We start from the raw sequence: 21,697 nt of genomic DNA, 5'->3' as shown, positions 1-21,697 counted from the left end.
GGACTACGAGGTTCGCCCGCATCTGGCCGGAGCAGACTGAATTCTACAGCTGGTAGGACCTGTCTGGAAAACACGGCGTAGTCTCAGGCTGGCGACGGCTTACTAATATATGGTCCTGCATACGATGGTACAAGCTCAAGAACATGTCCATCACCTCCCCCGAAACCGCCATCACCCACTTCCCAACTCAGCGAACAACGCAAGTCTTATCGATGGCAATACCGGCATCCCCCGTCGGCCCTCCCAATCAGCTGCGTACGCGAACTCTTCAGCCAATCGCATCGCATGTCTTACTACGCGCCTCGCTCTAAACGGGAAAGTCCCCTAGTCTAAACGGGAAAGTCCCCGTCACATAGGGGAATAGCTCCGTATGGCATATATCGGACGCTGGGTTGTCGGCCCGCGCACGCGCGACTTCATTTTTTTTTTCGACGCGTCGCCCTTTCGTCCTTCTTCAGCATCCCTTCCTTCTCCAGTCTCCCGTCTGCCTCTTATTCTACCTCACCTCTTCTCTCCCTCGCCCATCATGGACTGGGCGGCCTTCGTCTCAAACCCCCCATGGCCAGAATTGAGCCCGAGCCGCAGGAACGTCAAGCCAATGTCGTTCTTGGAAACCCTGTATGTGCCTGCTTCGACTGCCTGCCTCACCTGCCTGCCTCGCCTGCCTGCCTCGATGACGCGCCTTCTTGCTGACCAGGTATCCAGGTCGTACGACGCTCCCGATCCATACGACGCTTCCAATCCATACGAGAGTACGCTCACCAGCATCCTCGACACCGACTTTCCGCTCCAGTCCTCCCCGGCTCGACGGGGCGTACTCTCCCCGTCGCGGCGGGGCGTACACTCCCCATCCCGGCGGGACGTACTCTCCCCATCTCGGCGGGGCGTACTCTCCCCATCTCGGCGGGCTGTACTCTCCCCATCTCGACGGAGCGTACTCTCCCCATCCCGGCGGGCTGTGCTCTCCCCTTCTCGACGGGGCGTGCTCAGCCGCAGGTGCGTGCTTGAAATTTTCGTCTCCTCGTCCGTGCTGACGCGTCCGCAGTGGCAGTGGCAGGAGCGTTTTTGGGGACAGCAGGAGTGTTTTCAACGACAGCGTCAACGTCTTCGGTGACAGCACCAGCGTTTTCGGGGACAGCACCAACGTCTTCAACGATAGCGCCAACGTCTTTGATGATAGCAGGAACCTCTTCGGCGACAGCAGGAACCTCTTCGGCGACAGCCTTGAGAATTTCTCGAGTGGCCACCCGTATGCGCCCAGCGACCGCACGGGCTCCGTGAGCGACGGCGAGCCCTACGACGCACCGGAGCAGACGGCGACGGTGCCCGGCTCCCCTGCTGAGGCGCGATCGCTGCCCTGCGCCCCCGAGGCCGCGCGCGCGGGCGAGGAGGGACAGCAGCAGAAGGGGGATGTGCAGCAGCAGAGCGCGGACGAGGAGCAAGGGCGTGCGGCCGGGGAGGGACAGGAGGAGAAGGGGCATGTGCAGCAGCAGAGCGCAGATGAGGAGGATCAGGCGAATGAGGGGCGCTCTTTCGCCGAAATCGTCTCCCAGTTCTACCCTATCTCACCCGGGCTCTTACTCCCGGAGCCCTCGCTTGCGTTCGTGCATCCCTCGCCGTCGATCTTGCCGCCCTTCCCGCGTATCGACGCGCCAGCGCCGTCGTTCGTACTCCCCTCCCCGTCGATCTTGCCTCCCTCGCCGCCGATCTTGCTTCCCTCGCCGTCGATCTTGCATCCCTTGCCGTCGATCTTGCCTCCCTCGCCGTCGATCTTGCCTCCGTACCCGTCGATCCTGCCTCCCTCCCCGTCCATCGACGTGCCCGCGCGAGCCCAATCCCCCGCCTCCGCGCTAGCATCCCTCGCCCGGTTCTATGGCTGCTTTCCAGACGCCGCGAACTCTGCGCCTTTGGATGTGCCCTACCCTGCGGTTGGCGATCAGCACTACCATGCGCCTTGCGAACCGTCCTACCCTGCGAATGTCGATCAGCACTCCCTTGCTCCTTGCGACCAGCCCTACCCTGCGGCTTGCGATTCGTCTTACCTTGCGAATGGCGATCCGTCTTACCCTGCGCCTTGCGATCAGCCCTACCCCACGGCCTGTGATCAGCCCTACCCTGCACCTTGCTATCAGCCCACTCGCGTCGAGTACGCAGCCACACACCAGGATACGGCTGTCCACCATGATGCTGCGAGTGACGTCGAGTACTATAGAGGTGCGCGCGATGGAGATGGCACGGGAGGCGCACAGCCCATCTCGCCGCGCGCAACATCGACCGCGACCGTCACCGAGAACACCCAGACCAAGCCCCGCCGCAAGGCGAAGAAGTCCAAGGGGAGGGCGAGGGCTTCGGGCGACGATGCCATCGAGCAGACGGCGCCTCGTGCGACTGCGCCCCATGCTCCAGCTGCCGCGTCTGCCTCTCACTTCGCCACGCCCGCCTTTCATTCTATCGCGTCTGCCTTTCATTCTGCCTCGCCCGCCTCTCACTCCGCCGCGCGCGCCTCTCACTCCGCCGCGCACGACGACTCGCCCGAGTACGCCGAGGTGACCGCGCAGCGCCGCCAAGCCAAGAGAGCGAGGAAGGCGCGCGGGACGAAGGGGCGGGCGGTGATCGACAGTGCAGTCGATGCAGCGGCGGCCATCGCGGCGAGCGCGCCTGTGCCTGTTTCCCAGCACTCCGCTCGTGGCCCGACTGCCGCCCGTAGCCCGACTGTCGCCCGTGGCCAGACTGTCGTCAATGTCTCTGTGCATGAACAAGCTGCTCCCACTGTCCGTGCTCGGGAGCCCGCGCCCGCGCAAGGCGTCACTCAATCCCAGGTGGTGACCCCCAGTGCGCCTGCGCCTGCGAACGGTACTGGCATGACTGCTGCTCCGATGGCTTCTCGCGTCCCCAACGCGCTCCCTCCCGCGCATGTGGTCCCCGCCGCGCTGTCTCCCGCCGCTGCTCCCTCTGCAGCTGCCTACGCTCCTCAATCCGCCCTCACCAGCGCCTCAATGGACGCAACAATCAGGTATGTGGAACGTTCTTCCAACCATAAACTCATGGGGCTGACGAGCACTCCTAGCTCCCGCCCTTTGGTTCCTCCGGCCCCCGCTAGCCGTGGCGCCTGCACGCCGGCTATGCTGTGGCAGGCTCTCCTGAAGGGAGAGCTTACCTCGGAGGAGATGCAGGCGTACCTCCGGCCCGATGTCAAGAAGCTGCCGATCCTTGAAGGTGCGAGGGCGGACGTCCTGAGGTCTGTCACGCTCTCGGAAGGGGTGCCGGTGGCGCCGCCTTTCGTTAGGTCGTCCGGCATAGGCGCGTCGTCTGCGACGTCGACCAACAACGTGCGCCATGCCGCCGCCTCTTCGTCGTCGACCACCCTCAGCGCCTCCTCCGGGAACATGCGCGCGGGCTCCAAGCGCAGTCACGACGACATCGACTCCGAGGATCCCAACACCGTGCGATGTGAATGGACGCATTTCGTCAACGGCGCACCAATTGGGCCCTGCACGCACCTCTACAACAAGCAAAGCTCCCGAGACACCTTGAAGAGCCACGTCCTGCAGCACATGCACATGATGGAGCCCAACTTGTGCGACGGTATATATTGCCAATGGGCGCACCGGTGCCGCAGGCCGAAGGGCTACTGTGTCAATCTCCGGGCGGTAGTCGACCATATCGTGGAGATCATCCTTGATACCAACAAGTGTGCCAGGTACTAGGCGCTCGGAAGTGTGCAAACGCATTGTGCAACGGACCACACGCTTTCGTTCCTTTCTTCTTCTCTTTTTTTATCTTCCTCTCTCAGAGCCTTTTTCTCCGTTATTCCAGCCAGCATACTATAGCATATGACGACCGCGCACATCATGTACTTACTGTTTGTTGTACGCTCACGTCTTCGCCACGGTCTTAAGGACCTCTGCACCACTACATCCACCATACCCATCCCATCTATATTTATATGTATATATACTGGCCCGCCTTGTCCGCTCCGTATCGCTACGTCTCTTATATCCACCGCTATAGCCTCACCTATGTATTGCTGCGCTTCTGTCCATGTAAGTCGTCTCCTCACCATCTGTCTGTTGCTCTTATCTCTTCCATGTCTCGTTTGCTACCATGTACCTATCGTCGCTCACCGGACTTTGTTATCGCGAGGAGGGGAATATCTGATCTGTCGAAGCAAATGAATGCTATAATGTTCCGGAAAGGCGCTGCCTCGTTCGCTGTTCGATCTCTTCCAGAGATGCGATACCTTTTTCCATCGTGCATCTCAACTCCTACGTCGTACGAGTTCAGAGCCATCCTGTCGCAAATCTCGAGTCGTGCCGAGCCAATACTTGAGCTCTTTCATCCAGAGATTTCGCCTTCCGCAACGCCCGACTGCCAGTGAGAGTCGAGTCGTCTTCGATTCATCCATCCAACGAGCCACGTCTGGAGATCAGTGATAATGGGCTTCACTGTGGGCGGTGGTGATTTTGAACGTCGGGGCAGATGCAGGGAGACCGTCGATGCTATGACCAACGGTGCGACGGTGACACTGACAGTCACGGTTCATACCGCACATGCGGCAGCAGGCCCGCGACAAGCTTTCGAGACCGATCCACGTTTTTCGCTACCCTCACACTTTATGGTGCCTTCGGGGAAGGGACTTGAAAGAACAAAAAAATGTTCATTGCAAAGGGAACAGGATACTACTAAGTTTAGTATATGCACAGGATGCTACGAGCCAAGGCAGCGAGCAAAGTTTGGTACGGAGACTGAGTACGTGGATTGAGCTCGCGCTCAATGCGAGCCTATGACTTACGCTACGCGCGCCTCCAGTGCGACAACGCGCGAAGGTACAAGAAGAGATCACGAGGTAGACGTACGTTCGACTGCAAGGCGGTGAGAGGTCACTTGTCTTTAAAAAACGACTTGTAAAGTGGACTTTGTAAACTTTCGAGGTGGCGACCTTGCAGACGGCAACGGAATGTTATCGCCTCAGGACCCGTGCTGACGATACGTGCTAAGTGATGCGCCTCGGCGGGAAGGTTGAAGGCGAGCGACTCAAGAACAGGCAAGTTATCGAGCAGCGGGCTTGCGTCGATCAAGATACGCCATGCATGAGGGTCGAGTTAAGCGCGAATGGGCTCGATAGACGAATGATAGCCGTGTGAAGAGCTGCATCGTCGTAGTGTTCTTTGAGAGGAGCTTAAGGTCGAGGTATTCGGCCGTGTCGAGGATGGCGCGCATCTTGCGCTGAGCATACGGTTGGGCTTCGCGTTTCTTGTGGGGCACGGTCTGTTCAAAGCATATACGCGGGTAGCGGAGGGAAAGAATGGCGTCGTAGGTCGAGGGGTATGTCTCTTATGAGGGAAACGCGATCGTGAGCCTGCGGCGGAAGAAGGAAGAGGAATTTTGTTCCGCTGAAGGCGAAGGACGTTGGCCTCAGGAGGTTTATGCCGGCCTCTCCACTGACGACTAGATTGGTTCTTGCTTTCGAGGACCCGGCAGCTGCAGAATAGATGAGATGACGCGGCGAGTAGAGAGGGTCGTGCACGCACCTGGCGCTGGTCAACCTGCTTCCCTGCGGCGTGCCGTCTCCCGCCGTATTGAGGCGTACTGCATCGTGCAGAGGAGATCTTTGGTCACATCGGGGCGCGGTTCGTCGAAGGAGCCGCAGCGAGCGATCAAGTCACGCATATCGGATGCGCGCACAGACGGCGACCAAGATGAGGAGACATCTGAGCGCCCTTCCAGGTGTATTCGGCACCTATGACGCGGAGGAGTACGGAACTTGGATTGTCCTGCCGTCCTCTGCGAGAACTGCGCGTTAGCCTTCTGGGCGCCGAGAAGCATCTGCGGTACGCACCGAGCCCGATCGTACGTCGCCTGCCCTTCTTACAGGCCTCAAGGCGTAAATGGTCAGGGAAACCTCGCCATAGGACAGGGTGATGAGTGCAGGGAGGTGTATCAGGGCATATCGAAGGGTGCAAAGCTGGTGCTACGCACCTAGACTCATTAGTCGGCAATCCAGGCAGCACGGGCAGCGGGGGCTGCTGAGCATCGTTTCCTGGAGTATACAAGTCCCCAAGTACACGGAGGAGGTTCAGATATTGACGGGAAGGCGGGAAGGCGAAGGGAGGAGCTTTAGGGTCATGATGGTAGGAGACAAAGTGGAAAAGTGTCTCACGCTCGCATTCTTGTCTCTGGTCGCTGATCTCTGGGGCTTTGCGGGGCGACTTTTCTGAGCGAAGAGCTCGAAAATGCAAGAAAATGGACTGGATACTCAGAATCCACGCCAGAAAGGCTCCATGCTTCTCAGGACTATCGCCGAGCAGCAGTGTCGCGTCAAGATGCAGCTATGCATCCCCAGTGCCATGAAGAATGACCGGCGTCTGCTCGAATCGATGAGGTACACCTACGCACCCTCATAATGCGTTCCAACACGTCTTGATGCTCAACGCCTTCGCGCAAGCGCTTGACATCGTTCTCATGCGCGCTCGATGTTCTTGTTCGTTGAAGTGAGTTCTTACCTTGAAGCTAGATGTACCGTGCTCATGCTAGGGGCTTCACTCAAGAGTGTCGATGCCGCAGGGAAGAACGCGCTCGCTAAGGCATCCGCGCCCCCAGCTATGATCCTCAGACGCCCGCGTTGAAGCCGCTCGTCGAGATATGCCGTTGTCCTGAAGCCGGGAGGTACGGCTTTCATCAAGGCGGGTTACCCTTTGTGCCATGGCCGTCGAGAGTTGGTCCGGGACGCCCCGATTGTGCAAAGACCCGCCCCCATTGCCCACCTCTCGCTTAGGGCGATAACGGTTATCGCGCGCTATCAGATACCTAATGGGGACAGCTTCGCACGCGTGATGTCACGCGGGAATCCCGTGACTGGACTTTCTCGTAGGCCTCTTTCCGAATTCCTTCGCCCGTCCTCATCCGTACTCCGGCTTCCACGGCTTCCTCTCTACCTTCAATCCACCAGCCCAACAAGAGCAAGGTTCTCGACCACTTCCGAAGCCTGCCTCCATGTCCACCGCCGGAAACGACGAGATTTATGAGAGCCTGCGCAGGCTCTTCGACGAAGGTCTCCTCTCAGGGTAAGTGGTAACAATCTACGTCTTTTTCTCGCTGCTCAAGTACCCTCCTCAATAGCCTCCTCTCCGACGAACAGTACAAGCTCGAGGAGATCGCGGAGGAACCCGAGGATGTCACCGTCATCCCGTGCGTCGTCCCTTTCTATGTTCCGCGCAATAGAAATGCTGACACCATGGCAGTGATCACTTCTTCCATCCAAGGAACTACCTTCCCTTCTGGACGGATCCGCCGCCTGACGAGGATACTACGGAAGCCTCACCGAGCGCGGTCCCTGCACCCCAGACGGCGATCCCATCAGCGTCTTCTGCCACCCCGACCTCCCAGCCCAATATTGAGACTCAGCTCGCTCTACAGACTCCTCAGCCCAGCCCCCTTCATCTCCCGACCGCTCAAGCCCAATCCCCAGCCCCGCAAGAGCTCGCGCAGCCCTTCACCATCCAACAGGAACAGCACGTGAACATGGGTATAGGGTGCGTAACGACACAAAGAAATTTCATACTTTTCCTAATGATTTTTTCGTTTGTTGTACAGTTCGACGCCAAGCGACCCTTCTACCCCTCCTTCGACACACCTCAATGCACCCATCTCGTTCCCCAGCACCACGGTTCCCGCCGCCATCGCCGACACTAACGCCATGCCCTCGGCATCAGCCGGCGCTCCTCTCGCGGCTGCCAACATCTACGCTCCTACCAATCTCTACAACACAAACTCATCCGCCGCCCTCCCTATCACGGACAACACGCCTGCTGCGGCCCCCGACGCTAATGAAGCCCTCCTCCGTGCCTTGTACGCCGCCAACCCGTGGTACCCAACGCCTCCCAACTCCTCGCGGGTCCCGACGCCTCCTGGACCCCAGCAGATGGCTGCGTACCCGCTCTTCTCACCGTATGCGCACATCCCGGCATACGCGCCTGTTCCGTATCATGCGCAGATCCCTACATACGGCCCCCACCCTGCATATATGCATCTCCCTGCGTATGCGCCGATGCTGCCATACGCGCTGATGCCTGGCTATGCGCCCTACCCGATGCAGGTGCATGTTCCCGCTCCGCAAGGCCCTATGCAGCTGCCCAACGCGCCCCCGGCGCAGACGTACTACACCGCGGATAGCGCGCCGATGGGCGGTGCCGGTGCTCCCATGAACATCGTTCCTTTCTCGAGCGTCGTCCCCTCCTCGGGCGGTGTTCCTTTCTCGAGCGGCACATCGTCCTCGAACGGCGCTGCTGCGATCCCGATTGATGTCGCTGCTATCCCGAGCGTTGCCGCTGCTCCTACCAGCGGCTTGCCATCCAGACACTACCGTCCCCATGTCTACGAGGCCGCGCGCGCCGAGCAGGCTGCCCAGGCCACTCACTCGGCGGAGGTTGCGCAGACCGTCTACGCCTCGCCGGTCTCCCAGGCGTCCCAGTCGGCGGAGGTCTCGCAGACCGCTCACGCTGCGCAGGTCTCCCAGCCGACTCAGGTCTCCTCGGCGCCGGTCGGTCAGACCGCCCTCCCCTCGCCCAACGTCCTCCACGCTGCGCTCCCCGCCCTCAAGCGTAAGCGGGATGAATCGGACGCTGAGGCGGAGGCGAGCGGACAGAGGCCGCCTGAGCGATGCCGATGGCAGCACGGCAGGGAGCCGTGCACGTACGTCTTCCACCCTCAGGATTATTCGACCGTAGGGGATTGCGCCGCGCACGTCGAGGCGCACCTCGAAGGCCGCGTGCTCCCTGGTTCGTTGATTGCATGCCAGTGGGGTGTTTGCCTTCGTAGCTTTAGGACCGTCAAGCTCGCTGCCAAACACGTCGCCGAGCGCCACATCCTCCACATCCCTGGCCGCACGAGCAAGAAGGCCAAGACCTCCCACACCGCTCTCTAAGCTGGGTCTCTTCGCTATCTCTTCCAAACACTACGCTCTTGCCAACTCTCCATGAAGCCTCCTCTTCGTCTTCAGTCTCGCATTTCATCCACGCCCGCACACACACATCTCTCACGATCTCAGCCTCGCGCCGCGCGATTTGTTCCCTACAGTGTCTCCGCATCAATGTAGCATTAGCATATACCCATGTTGCCAATACCCTGGCACGCCCGTCGCCCAACTCTCATCCGTCTTTAGTACCCTTTACACACTGTCCCGGGGTGCGCGCGAATATACCCCGCATGCCCGCCCACCCCACCAAGCGCGTAGATCGACCCCTCATCTAACTTATATATGTCTTTCCATCTATCTCTCGTCTTGCTTTCTCTGAACTCTCCTTCTCATCATCTGTAGCTCATCCTCGCGCCGCGCATCCGCTGCACCCATGTTACTGTTGTACCGCGCTGTGCCATCCGCTGTATCGTACCGCGTCATATCCTGTACCGTAACGTGCTACCTAGAGTACTGTACCACACTGTATCGTGTCCGCGATGCTTTTCGTACCGTACTCTACGCGCCGAGGACGTCACGCAATAACCCTCAGCTCAGCATACTCATCTTTCTCGCCTATCTCACCCTACTGATACAGTCGGTCTCGAGGACCACTTTTTCTACTTTACATCGTTTTGTCCAGTTTCCTTGGCTTCTCATCGCGTCGTGTCCGTAATTTATGGAGGAGGCTTTCATGAAAAATCCGTCTGCATCTGAAGACTTGTTGTACGTGCCAATATTGAGGCAAAGGAAGGGATGAGGCTGAGTCTGAACACTACAAGTGAGCATATACCTGAGCACCCCGACACAGAATTGAGCTAGGGGGGGCGTCCGTGGCTTTTCTCTCAAATTCAACTTGCGGGCCGTCGTTCCGACTCGGCACGGCGCACGTGGAAAACTCGTCATGATCCAAAGGACGAAGAACACATCTTGAACTTGTACAACCATCCCGTACCCGTTGCCCGTCGAAAGATGTTGGTGCTTTAGTACGAAGTGGTATAAGGTGCATAGATGAGGATTGCGTGCTTTACCGCTGCATTACGACCAATAACTTGAACAGAAGTCACAATCTCATAGAAGGCGTGAGTAATCTTTGAGGGTGAGTTCGGACTTTTGCACAGCTTCATATACCGTTCCTGACCATTGTTGATCTCAATTATAAGGAGCGTTGCTTTTGGAAAATGGTATGCGCCGATCTTTACGGCGCATCATGTACACCGAGTATCTCCAACAATCGGACTGCTTCATTTAGGTTTCCCGAGCTTCACAGAGGTACCGGTCTTGCTGTACGTGAGGTCAATGGGGTCAAATATGGAATCGATAGAAAGACACATATCCTGTGGGCCAAATCCGTCTGAAAGTCGTGTCTTCGGCGCCATTTGAAGCGCGGAACTACGCCCGCCTGGCAATCGGTTCGGTCTAAAGTACGTGCCTAAACACATCTCTCTATGCATACCACGCTCCCCATTGACTGTCTAACTTCAGATCAACTGCGAAGTACTCGGATTGTCATCGTGAAGCTGCCTGATGCTGGCAGCGCGCGGCATCAGCCACAGGTTATCACCCCACGGGTCAACTGACACGCTGCGAAGCCTTCCATTCAACCTCGCTATTATCTCACCTGCGAGCATGTCTTTGATTGCGTGTTTCCGATCAGATAGCGTACGCGCCCATCCCGACCCCGACGGTGCGCTGACTGGACGTGCATTCCCAGCTCGCGTCAATGCGCGCTGGACCTCTTATAAGGCTCCGAGACACGACGCCCACCCGGTAAGTCCTTCTCGCCATGGGCGTTCAGTCCTCTGTCAAGCGGTCCAGCCCGCTCACTCACGTTCCTCTCGAAGAAGGCCTCCTCTTCACCGATGCTTGCGACTTCCACGTCCAGCACAACCCCGATCATACGTGCTTCGCGTACGCTGAGGCAGATGGGACGGTCCGCGAGATCACCTACCTCGAATTCGGGCGCGCCGTCCATCGCGCGGCGCACGCCTTACGCCCAGGACGCGAGGGGGAGGATGGGCTCGTCGTCGCGTTCATCGCGCTCTCCGACACCCTTCTCTATCATGCCATCACCGTTGGTCTGATGAAGGCCGGCTACGTTGTACGTCGTCTTGAACATCTTCTCAGGCTCGATACTGATGATGTCTTCCAGCCATTCCCGATCTCCCCTCGCCTCTCGCCACCTGCAGTCGCGAACCTCCTACGCGTGACGCAGTGCCATCGGCTGGTCACTACGCAGCACACTCTCCACACGCTCATCGATGCCCTCAAGAAGGAGCTCGGCGCTGGGTACCACTTGACGATTAGCGAGGTTCCTGCGCTCAGCGTCGTGTTCCCCAACCTTGCTGAAGAGGACGCATCGCACGACTTCGAAGCGTATCCGGACTCTACGGTGCCGCCAAGCCCCGAAGACATCCTGATCTACCTTCACTCGTCGGGGAGTACGGGCTTCCCGAAGGCTGTCGGACACACACGCGCGAGCATGGCGGGATGGACGCGACTCGGTACGTTCGCAAGTTGTCTGATCATTGTCGAGAAGGAACCTCATGCAGACTTTCAGCTGTCGTCACCGATATGCGTCGCTTCCATCCTCGGCCACGGTTCGCGACACATATTCTTCCTCCTTTCCACACCATGGGGTTGTGCGCGCAGCTTGTCACGGCGATCTTTGGTGGTCCGGAAGTGGCGCTGTTCCCTCCCGTGGTCAAGGTCAGTGATTGTACGACATCGCATTATGCGATCGCTACTGACACGCCACGGATCAGACTCCAACGGATGTGCCTCCACCACCGACGCCGGACGGTCAGCTTGCAGCCGCGCGTGCGAGTGGCTGTGACGCGATGGTCATGGTCCCCGCGTACGTGCAGCTGTGGGCCGCGGACCCGGAGGCCGTCGAGTACATGAAGAGTCTGCAGCTTTTGGTGGGTTCTTCGCCCCAGCGTTCGTCTTCCGAGTATGCTAAAATCATTCCAGGGCTTCGCCGGCGGACCACTCAGTGACGCGACGGGCGACTTCCTCGCCGAAGCCGGCGTCAAGCTTCGCTCCATCTACGGCGCGACAGAGTTCGGCGTCACATCGCACGTTAAGCCGACACGCGACGAGGACTGGAAGGACTGGCGCTGGATCGAGTTGGACGCGAATGCTCGTCTAGCGTGGGACAAGCAGAGCGATGGGACGGAGGAGCTTCTCATATTGGTGCGTTGGTAGTAGACTATTATGGCGCCGGATGATTCGCTGACGCTCGATTTAGGCTGGCGGTAACCACTGGCACATGCCGGTGGTGTACAACATGCAGAAGCGGCCGGGATACGCTACGAACGACCTTTTTGTAGCTCACCCGACGAAGCCTCATTTGCGGAGAGTGTATGTCGATAACTATATTGCTGCTGTCTTTCAGCTGACGGATATTTGCAGAGTCGGCCGCAGGGACGATGTAATCGTCCATTCGACGGGGGAGAAGACAGTACCTGCCCCCATCGAGGGCGTTGTTCTGACAAGTCCATTGTGAGTTGGGCCCTATGCGGCATTCCTGAGCTATGCTTACGATGATCACAGGGTGGCGGCAGCCGTCATGTTCGGTCGGGGTCGGGACGAGGCGGGTATCCTCATTGAGCCGGCGCCTGCACATCAAGTCGATGTCGACGATGACACTGCGGTCGCAGCGTATCGCAATGCGGTCTGGTAGGTGCTCCATCGGGTTCCTCAGATTGCGCTGACTTTCACAGGCCCGTCATCGAGGAGGCGAACCGCGCAGCGCCAGCCTACAGTCGCATCTTCAAGGAGCTCATCCTGATCGCGCGCAAGGGCAAGCCTCTTCCTCGAACCGAGAAGAATACTGTCATGCGCAAGCTCGCACTCGAGGTCTATAGCGCCGATATTGAGAAGATGTATGTGTCCATCTTTGACGGCCCGGAATGAAACACTGACCATATGCCTTTCAGATATGCAGTCGTCGAGAGCCACGCACAGACCGGCGAGAAAGGCGTCAAGCCACCTTCTAGTTGGGACGTCCATGCTGTAGCGAGTTGGCTCGCCCAGCATGTTCGAGATATCACCGGTCGTGACATGGACCTCGCGGCGGACCTCTTCGAGCAGGGCTTCGACAGGTGCGCACCCTCTTCCAGACTTTAGAAATGATCTCATGCAGAGCAGTCTCAACGCAACCGTCCTCCGACTCCGTCTCCTAGGCGCGCTCAAGTCAGACCCATCCGCGTCTCCAGCGGCGCTTGGCATCGCACAGAACGTCGTCTACGACCACCCGTCGATCGAGAAACTCGCTACGCTGGTCTCCAAGCTCGTCGGAGGTGAGGTGCATCAGGCGGAGGCCCCCGAAGCGCGCGCAAAGGACGCCATCGTGGCCATGGCCGCGAAGTACAGCGAGGGCCTTCCCGGATACGCGGGCGCTGCGACCTTGCCGGAGTACGTGGCCCCGACCAGCTCAAAGCCACTGTCAACGCCCGTCACCGTCCTGGTGACGGGAACCACGGGCAACCTTGGCGCGGAGCTACTTGCGATTCTCCTGAAGGATGATCGGGTCGAGCGGGTGTATACCCTGGACCGGGAGGCGTCGGCCACTGTGCAGGATCGCCAGCGCGCGCGATTTGCCGACAAGGGGCTTGATGTTCAGCTTCTGAAATCGCAGAAGCTGGTCGCGCTAGTGGGCGACGCATACGCGGAGGGACTGGGTCAGAGTGAGGCATTGTACGAAGAGGTTCGTCTCATGTCCGCTACTCGTACATCGGGATCTGATTTGTGCTGGACCTAGATGTTACAAACGGTCACCATCATCGTCCACGCCGCCTGGCGCCTCGACTTCAATCTCGGCCTCAGCGCCTTCGAGCGCAGTATCCAAGGAACACGCGCCCTCGTTGACTTCGCACGCAAGACCATGCACTCCGACAGCCTCCGATTTCTCTTCACTTCATCCATCACATCGACGCGCTCATGGGATGCCTCACAAGGGCCGGTTCCCGAAGAGCTCATCGATGACGCTGGAGTGTCCGTCCTCGGAGGCGGCTACGGGCAGAGCAAATACGTCGCAGAGCGTGTACTTGCGGCGAGCGGGATCTCGTTCAGCTCTATTCGTGTGGGTCAAGTGAGCGGCGGGAAGCCGCGCGGCGCTTGGGCGCCAACCGACTGGTTCCCGATCTTGGTCAAGACGAGCATCGCGCTGGGCGCGCTGCCGGATAGTGAGCAGGTGAATGGTCTGTGGATCCTCTCGGTTCGGATATTGATATATTTCAGACCGTATCATGGGTCCCGATGGACTCGGTTGCTGGTATTCTCATCGACGTTGCGCTGTCCGAGAATGCGCTTTTGCCATCGCATAATCTCGTTCACCCACGCCCTCTGCCGTGGTCGCTAGTCATTGACAACGTCCGACAATCGGTCGAGGCTACTCTCAACTGCCACGTACCAATCTTGCCTTTCTCGCGCTGGTTTGAGAAGCTCGAGACGGTGGCTCACAAGTCAGACGTCGATGTCCAGAATACCGTGAGCGATCCTATTCTGTCCCTTGACCGAGATTGACCTCCGTCAAAAGCCTGGCGTGAAGCTTCTGGGGTTCTTCAAAGGTTTGAATTCCGCAAGTGTCCTAGGATCGTTTGCGACCGACAAGATCCAAGCCGCCAGTGAGACCCTCCGTAACGCACCATCGCTGAATCAGGCGGACGCCGACGCATGGGTGAAATATTGGCATGAGAGTGGGCTTCTGGCGTAAAATATTGGAGAAATATCGAGTTATGTATGTATATGCCTTGAACTTGTACCATAGTGCCATTACTCTTGTATGACAGCGGCTTCCAGTACGTTGAGGTGGGGATTCGAACCTGCTTACTAAGTAAACCTGGACTCAACTCGCCATCGTTCGTCTCCTTTGTTCTTAACATCATCACGACCCTAATACATCGGCCTGAAGCTTCATTCGCTTTGGTTGAGCGATGATTATAGCTCAAGGATGACATGTAGTCTTTGAGGACAGCAGCGAATGCACAACCCATAATTCCCGGGCTGCTGTACATTCTGATGTACATCCAGGCGTGTCCACTCCCCTCCCCAGCAGGGATGCATTGCTGTAGACATGGTGCGCAACATCAGAGGAGATGACAGTTGACGCCCACTAATGTCCTCTGGCTGAACTTACAGTGCTTCTCCACAAATGAGCGACTTCTCCGAGTCGCTGCTCTTGCTAAGAGCGGTCGAAACACGCGGCTTGGAACGTCCTCAGTGCCCGTCGACTTCCTCGGCGGAAGTAAGTAATAGGTATCCATCCGCGCCTGGAATCCATTCTTGACTGAAGGAAAGAATCCTGGTACATTAAAAACACCCGCCTTCCGCGTAGGCGCCCAGCATGCTTCTTCGCGGGTACCGAAATACGTTAAGCGCCAACCCTCCCTCAAATAATGCCGCTAGTCGAGCTCAGGACTACCCCGCTCCTCTGACTGAACTTCCAAACCCATGAAGATGAGTGTCGGAAGTAGCCCTTTGTCGTTTGGATTTTCTTTCCCCCGTACGCCGGTCGACGATGGAAGCGACAGCGACGAGTTCCAGGTCAGCGTCACTAAGTCAACTGGAAAGCTATATGAACCATGACCCACGACTCTTCCAGGTCCTCCCCGAGGATGGAGCTATGGACTTCACGAATAGCGCGTACGCGAGGAAGTGGAAGAAGCTCATGGCTCTGCACAAAGACCTCAGTGATCTGGGGTGCGTTCGACGGCGTTTTGCTCTGTTAACAAGTTACTGACGATCTCTTTGCAGCGCGTCCGACTTCTCCCCGGATTTGCCGCGCATCACGGTCATAGGCGGACAATCTGGTACGCTTCAGCACCGTCTTTATTTGCCTCTGAGGATACTGATTAGTGTCATAGCCGGCAAGAGCTCGCTCGTGGAGGCCGTCAGTGGTGTGCGTAGGCAACCGTGGATATGAACTTGCCTCTGACATTGCGATAGATTGATGTACCTCGCGACAGCGGAACTTGCACTCGGTGAGTTCATCGCATTCATTGATGATTGCTTCTCATATTGCCTTCTCAGTTGCCCTATGGAGTGCCGCCTCTTCAGCGGCGCTACCACCTGGTCTTGCCTAATCTCCCTCCGCTTCGACCACGACGCCAAAGGCCATCGTATCGACCCCGTCACCGAGGCTTACAGCCCCGTCCTCATCGACAAGGCTGACGTGGAGCTTTGGATTCGGCGCGCGCAGGCGACGATCCTCAGCCCGCACCGCTCCAAGGAGTTCTTCAAGAACAAGTCGGCGGACGAGATTCGCTTTGAAGACCCGTCGCGTTTGAAGTTCTCGAAGAACGCTATCTTGGTCAACTTGAAGGATCCTGGGTATACGGATATGGCGTTTGTGGATCTTCCTGGTGAGTGCGCGTTGGCTCTCTCCCTGGATGCAGGTCTGACGTGCATTGCAGGACTCATCCAGAATGAGGACAAAGAGCTGATCGATACTGTGCACGAGCTCGTCGTCGAGCGCATTCAAGGGAAGAACACCATCATCCTCGTCGCCGTCCCGATGAGCGGTACGCTGTTCTACTATCAGTGTATCATGCATGCCTGACGACCTTTCAGACGATATTGAGACCGTCATGGCCCTTCGCCTCGCGCGGGAAGCCGACCCGAACGGGGAGCGTACCATTGGTGAGAGCTTGCACTGCCGCTACATCCCCCGCTTCTGACATCACACTTCTAGTCGCCGTCACTAAGGCCGACATGATGACCACCGGCGCCAGCGGTATCCGCCAGCGCTGGTGCAACATCATCACCAACGCCGGACCCTCTGCTCGCAAGCATCGCCTGCGCCACGGCTACTACGCTGTCATTCTCCCCCACGACGAAGCCCGCGCCGCTGGTGAGACGAGGGCGGAGACGCAGAGCCGCTCCCGCGCCTTCTTCGACACGGAGTCGCCCTGGCGCGGAGTCAAGGACCGCAAGAGGTTCGGCGTCGACAATCTTGTCGAGTACGTCAGCGGGCTGCTCGTGCGGCTCATTGAGGAAGCGTATGTTCTCTCTCCAGCTTCGCTCGTGGCCACCGCGCTGACGTACCCATAGCCTACCCCAACTCCGTGGAGATATCAACGCCCTCCTGCGCGAGTGCGGCGATGGGCTGCGCGCGCTCCCGCCTCAGCCGCAGTTCGAGTGCGACGCCGACGTCAGCACGTACATCCTACTGCGCGTCTCCGACTTCTGCAATGTCTTCAAGAGTGCTGTGAGCGGTGATCCGGCTAGTCGGCATCGCGACCTTATCCACACGAACCGCGACCACTACGCGAAGCTCCAGCGCGACATTCAGGACACGCGCCCCGACTTCCGTCCGTGGCTTGAGAAGGACAAGTACAAGGATCCGACCACCGAGCTCGAAGCGGGGAAGGAGAGTACCGCTATGGACGTGAGCGACGTCAAGGAGGTCATCAAGCAGTGCGTATATCCATCGATGCTTCCACTGCCTCGGGCCCACAACTTTTGCAGAGTGACGACGTGGGAGCTTCCTGGTCACATCCCCTTCGAAGCCACGAAGGTGCTGATCCATCGGACGACACAGCACTGGACGGACCCGTCCATCGAATGCTTCGAGCATGTCGCCGAGAACACCAGGCGCGTTGTTGATCGGCTGATCGATGCCCACTTCGGCCAGTTCGGGAGCCTGAAGGAGCACGTCCGGTACCCAATTCTCTCCGCATGCCCGATGCTATCTCTGACATCCTTTCAGCGACATTATTCACGAGAAGTTCAAGGACGTGTCTGCCGCTGCGGAGCAGTCCGTCAAGAACGTCATCAAGCTCGACACCGGTGCCCCGCGCTACACGCAGAACATGACCGACCTTGATGCGGCAACGACCAAATGGAACAACATGTTCTGTCAGTACAACAATGAGTGGCGCAGTCGTGCTATCGACTACGACGAAGTGAACGGTAACGAGGAGGTCGCCGCGCACAACCGCGACGCCATCATGCTTATGGCTCGCGTGCGTGCGTACTGCGAGGTTGCAGCGAAGGTAAGCATCAAATCCACCCTTCGGCACACTGGCGCTTACGTCGCATCACAGCGCATCGTCGACACCGTCCCCCTGACCATCGAGCAGCGCCTTGTGCAGCAAGTCGCAGAAGGCATGCTGCCGACGCTCCTTTCCGCGCTGGAGAGGGAAAAGCCTGAAGAGAAGCGCGCTATGCTTGACGAGGACGAGGAAGTCGCTTCGTCTCGTCGAAGCCTGCGTGCTCGCAAGGACCGCTTGCTCAAAATCCAGGACAGGCTCGACAGGTGGGAGGCGGCGACTTAGGCCAATGGACGCACTTATATTATCTCAACGTTCTTATCGTAAATCGTGACTGTACTCCTTGCGTCTTTGCTTGCTTCTAGTCAATATATGTTCCCTACAAACTGCTTTGCGCTCTCGAGTTCCTTGCGAGCGTTGCGATGCAGTGCAAGTCGAACATGAAATCATGTGACCCTCCGGCAAACACCGATGGCAACGTGCTGCCGTTATTTGCTCTGCACGCCTCTTTGCTTCGCCCTCCATCCAAATCGACTTTTGTGAACACGAATATACAAACTACAGCCAAGAGCATTCACTGTGAGTATACTTCATGTTGGCGGCAATCCACAGCTGAACTTGTTACGAGAACCAACGCGCGTCATCGAGACAATCGAACATCATGACTTCAGCGAAAGACCTCAAGATGATTGACCTGCACATCGCATCTCTTGTCGTTGAATCCTTGAAGAATCCCAAAAATGCTCCAGCCTGCATTCCCGTTCTTTCTGACGGCATGGCGTTCATCAAATCGGGCGATACTTGGGAAGGGCACCTTCGGTCGAAATTCAAAAACCTCCTAGACCTTGCGCTCAAGTTCATCAGTACGCCATTCACTGACGAACAGATCGACGAGATGGAAAAGAACCTGTGGGTATGCAAGTGCGACATGCGCGACTACGTCCCAAAGCGCTTCCACGAACAGCCTATGAGGCATCGTTCCGGCGTCGTCGACCACAGCTTCCCGCGCGTTACTATGAGCCTCGCGAGCGCAGTCTGTCAGGCTCTTGAGGACGTGACACCAGCCTCCCTCGACAAAGCCGGCGCTCGTGGCAAATGGCCGCCGTCGACGGCCTACCTCCTCCCCAACGGCCCGTTCAAGGTCATCGAGGCCTGCCTGCAGTGGCTCAAGTACACCGAGAAAACCTTCAAAACGCAGACATTTCCGATCGCCTTCCTCACGAACCTTATGAAGTTCTGCCCTTCGCTTCGTCGCCCAGTCGCTGAAAGCGCGGAGCTGCGCGTCTACCTCGCCAAGCGCTTTCACGACACGTTGATCTCGCTCGAGACCGGCTATAATCCTCCCCTCATGTTTCCTATCCCGATCCACAGCATGCGTCATCTGGGCCAGTTCTGCGACGCGGTCCGCGACGGATGTGAGGATTGGAATGACTGGCTCGCGCCGATCGCGCCGGAGCTGTACAAGGACATCGGCCGCTTCCTGCAGGTGCTTCCGCGCCTCGACATCGACGACGATGAGCGCGAGGATCATCTGCGCGTTTATGGAAACATCGAGCGCTCCGTCTGGGAGGCGCTTCCCGAGGCGACGCGCCCCCATCGCGACTGGCCCTCCCTCGACGACGCCCTCGCAGACCTCATGCGCCCGCACTGCCTGCTCTTCAAGAAGCTCGCGGACCTGCAGGAGCGCCGCGAATGCTTGAGCCCGATCTGCTTCCGGCCCGCGGAGTACCAACCCGCGGGGATGCGCGTCTGCGCATGCCGCGTCGCCGCGTACTGCTCGCGAAACTGCCAGCGCGAGCACTGGCGGTGGAAGAAGGCGCCGCACAAGGATACGTGCGCGGACATCAAGCAGGCGTATGAGGTCTTCAAGGAGGTGCCGAAGGAATTCCGGCATGGCCTGAGCGAAGATGGATACCAGATCTTCAGGAAGGGATTGGAAGGTGTTGGGTACACGGAGGAACAAGGCGGGGAGGTCTTCGTAGCGCTGGAGGAGTTGGAGCACGCTCGAGAGGCCTTACAGCAGAAGAAGTCCGTCGTCGTCCGACGCTGACCCATACGATATTCAAGTGAGTTTACTGCTTGTATCCAGGTCTTATCTAATCGCACGACAGGCTCATCTACTGTGTGATTTTCTTGTACTGATACGTGTTGATCGACGCATATGATCCAATCTACTCGTGGGCACGGGCTTCGTGCAAAGCACCAGGCGCACCCTCTCAGGTCTCTTGCTCTCCAAATGTCTACGTGCTACGAAGAGCCTCTATCGAAGTGTCTGGACACGCTCGTTAACCACATTGACTGGACCGATGAGAAGAAAGAACTCACTGGTATTCAGCGTTCCTTCAACTCTCGAGACCAGTACTCATCATCTGGATTGGCCGCCGCCGACATGAACTCGGTGATATCGACCCGTTCTTCCAGAACACGGAGGTGCTCGAGACGCGTGAAGGCCGCCAGCGCCTGGATCACCCGCATCTCCGCTACATCGTCCTCCAGCCACCCAATCAGCTTGAAAGAGCGCAGCGTATCGTGGTCGCAGTGATCATGCATGGTCTCGCAGAGCTCCTCTATCTCGCGCGCGGAGATGTAGTAGATGTGGCAGTCGAGGTACTCCATCTGCCGCGTAGGCACGGCGCGTAGGATCTGGACGATCAATCGGGGAGGCCCGTCCTTGATTTTGAGTCTACGCAGAGATGGGAAGCATCGCGCTGCGAGAGCCAAATTGTCCATGGTGGAGTATGTGAGAGAGATGTCGAGGTCTGTGAGGGATCGGAGGCGCGATATCTGAGCTAACACGTCCGCGCTCGCGGGGTGCGAGATGTTGATATGCAGAGACAGGTCCGCCAACCGCGAGTCAACGCTGAGCATGGCCTCTATTAGAAATTCATTATAGATACGATTCGCCTCGCCCAGATAACCACCGTCGATGTCCAGCGAGACCGGGTTATCACACGCAAGAATCATGGAGGGAAGACGTGGGACGAGGCGGTCGTATATATTCTCGATGCGGATCGCACGAAGCTGGGGCTGCGCGAAGAGGATGGCGAGGAAGTTGGGCCGCATCTTGTATTCTAGCCAGCAGTCAATGCCATGACCGTCGCAGCACGTGCACGATACGCTTAAGTTCCTAAGCAGAGCCAGGAAGCCTGCCGGAGGCGGGCACTCCAAGATGGCCAGATCGATGGACGCCCAGTCCTCGCGTTCGCAATCCGGGTGTACGCGAAGGGTACGCAGGTTCCTTAGTTTGCGCGAGATCGGATCCCAGTCCTCGAGTCGTATTTTGCGAGCGGATACCTAGCTCCCAGCGATGAGCGACATTGCGCAGATGAAAAATAGTAAACGGACGAACGATAACATCGAATGTAACCCAAAACTTGAAGCGGGTTTCCTGAGTTAAGGTCAATATATTCCTGGTTCTCAAGAAGAAGGTGCATGGCTCACGTATGTCCAAACATCTTTCGGCATCAGCTTGAGCAGAGGAGTAATGCTCGGCAGCTCTTCCCATAGGATTGGATCCGCGACATCCTGCCAGGAGCGGGAAACCAGGGCGAGATGGTACAAATCGGAGGATTGGAGGCTGCCATCAAGCGCAATCAATCTTTGGATGTCATAGACATCTAAAGCAGGGTGCATCTGAGCTGAGGAACTCGTAGCCCTCGAGCGAAAATGGTAGGAGGTGATGGCTACGTGCCATGCCGTGCTCCTTCGCGACCATGACCAAAAGGGGAATATTTCCCACGCGCTTCCT

The 21,697-nt window shown here is 57.9% G+C and overlaps 7 protein-coding genes across 7 annotated transcripts; 6 read left to right on the top strand and 1 right to left on the bottom strand.

Moving 5' to 3' along the window:
- Positions 1-526: 526 nt before the first annotated feature.
- SCHCODRAFT_02753910 (uncharacterized protein) lies at positions 527-4,199 on the top strand (the record flags this gene model as incomplete). Its single annotated transcript, XM_050347287.1, has 4 exons — positions 527-618; positions 706-996; positions 1,046-3,013; positions 3,068-4,199. 4 exons carry the CDS (start codon positions 527-529, stop codon positions 3,705-3,707), a joined length of 2,991 nt encoding a protein of 996 aa, XP_050196924.1. The 3' UTR covers positions 3,708-4,199.
- A 1,640-nt stretch (positions 4,200-5,839) lies between these two features.
- Positions 5,840-6,308, top strand: SCHCODRAFT_02135375 (uncharacterized protein). The gene has a single exon (XM_050341903.1). It carries the CDS (start codon positions 5,922-5,924, stop codon positions 6,216-6,218), a length of 297 nt encoding a protein of 98 aa, XP_050196923.1. The 5' UTR covers positions 5,840-5,921; the 3' UTR covers positions 6,219-6,308.
- A 685-nt stretch (positions 6,309-6,993) lies between these two features.
- On the top strand, positions 6,994-8,923 carry SCHCODRAFT_02521587 (uncharacterized protein; the record flags this gene model as incomplete). The annotated part of the gene is made up of 4 exons (XM_003026178.1): positions 6,994-7,064; positions 7,120-7,188; positions 7,242-7,532; positions 7,594-8,923. The coding sequence occupies 4 exons, from the start codon at positions 6,994-6,996 to the stop codon at positions 8,921-8,923; spliced, it is 1,761 nt and encodes a 586-aa protein (XP_003026224.1).
- Positions 8,924-10,735: 1,812 nt separating this feature from the next.
- On the top strand, positions 10,736-14,866 carry SCHCODRAFT_02135332 (acetyl-CoA synthetase-like protein). Its single transcript, XM_050341902.1, has 14 exons — positions 10,736-11,054; positions 11,106-11,457; positions 11,514-11,662; positions 11,719-11,874; positions 11,927-12,148; positions 12,204-12,316; positions 12,368-12,457; positions 12,509-12,634; positions 12,679-12,840; positions 12,895-13,059; positions 13,106-13,664; positions 13,719-14,150; positions 14,198-14,446; positions 14,496-14,866. The coding sequence occupies exons 1-14, from the start codon at positions 10,740-10,742 to the stop codon at positions 14,670-14,672; spliced, it is 3,267 nt and encodes a 1,088-aa protein (XP_050196922.1). The 5' UTR covers positions 10,736-10,739; the 3' UTR covers positions 14,673-14,866.
- Positions 14,867-15,626: 760 nt separating this feature from the next.
- Positions 15,627-18,234, top strand: SCHCODRAFT_02521978 (uncharacterized protein; the record flags this gene model as incomplete). Its single annotated transcript, XM_003026176.2, has 12 exons — positions 15,627-15,658; positions 15,713-15,768; positions 15,823-15,857; positions 15,905-15,939; positions 15,989-16,320; positions 16,372-16,479; positions 16,529-16,597; positions 16,650-16,956; positions 17,009-17,374; positions 17,426-17,617; positions 17,667-17,952; positions 18,004-18,234. 12 exons carry the CDS (start codon positions 15,627-15,629, stop codon positions 18,232-18,234), a joined length of 2,049 nt encoding a protein of 682 aa, XP_003026222.2.
- Positions 18,235-18,493: 259 nt separating this feature from the next.
- On the top strand, positions 18,494-20,251 carry SCHCODRAFT_01260852 (uncharacterized protein). The gene is made up of 3 exons (XM_003026175.3): positions 18,494-18,528; positions 18,578-20,015; positions 20,061-20,251. The coding sequence occupies exon 2, from the start codon at positions 18,611-18,613 to the stop codon at positions 19,997-19,999; it is 1,389 nt and encodes a 462-aa protein (XP_003026221.1). The 5' UTR covers positions 18,494-18,528; positions 18,578-18,610; the 3' UTR covers positions 20,000-20,015; positions 20,061-20,251.
- Positions 20,252-20,280: 29 nt separating this feature from the next.
- On the bottom strand, positions 20,281-21,582 carry SCHCODRAFT_02522016 (uncharacterized protein; the record flags this gene model as incomplete). The annotated part of the gene is made up of 3 exons (XM_003026089.2): positions 20,281-21,243; positions 21,299-21,337; positions 21,391-21,582. 3 exons carry the CDS (start codon positions 21,580-21,582, stop codon positions 20,281-20,283), a joined length of 1,194 nt encoding a protein of 397 aa, XP_003026135.1.
- Between the last annotated feature and the right edge of the window lie 115 nt (positions 21,583-21,697).

This window comes from Schizophyllum commune (assembly GCF_000143185.2).
Source record: "Schizophyllum commune H4-8 unplaced genomic scaffold SCHCOscaffold_18, whole genome shotgun sequence".
Lineage (NCBI taxonomy): Eukaryota > Fungi > Basidiomycota > Agaricomycetes > Agaricales > Schizophyllaceae > Schizophyllum > Schizophyllum commune.
The sequence above is the reverse complement of the archived record's forward strand: the minus strand, read 5'-3'. Positions and strand labels throughout refer to the sequence as shown.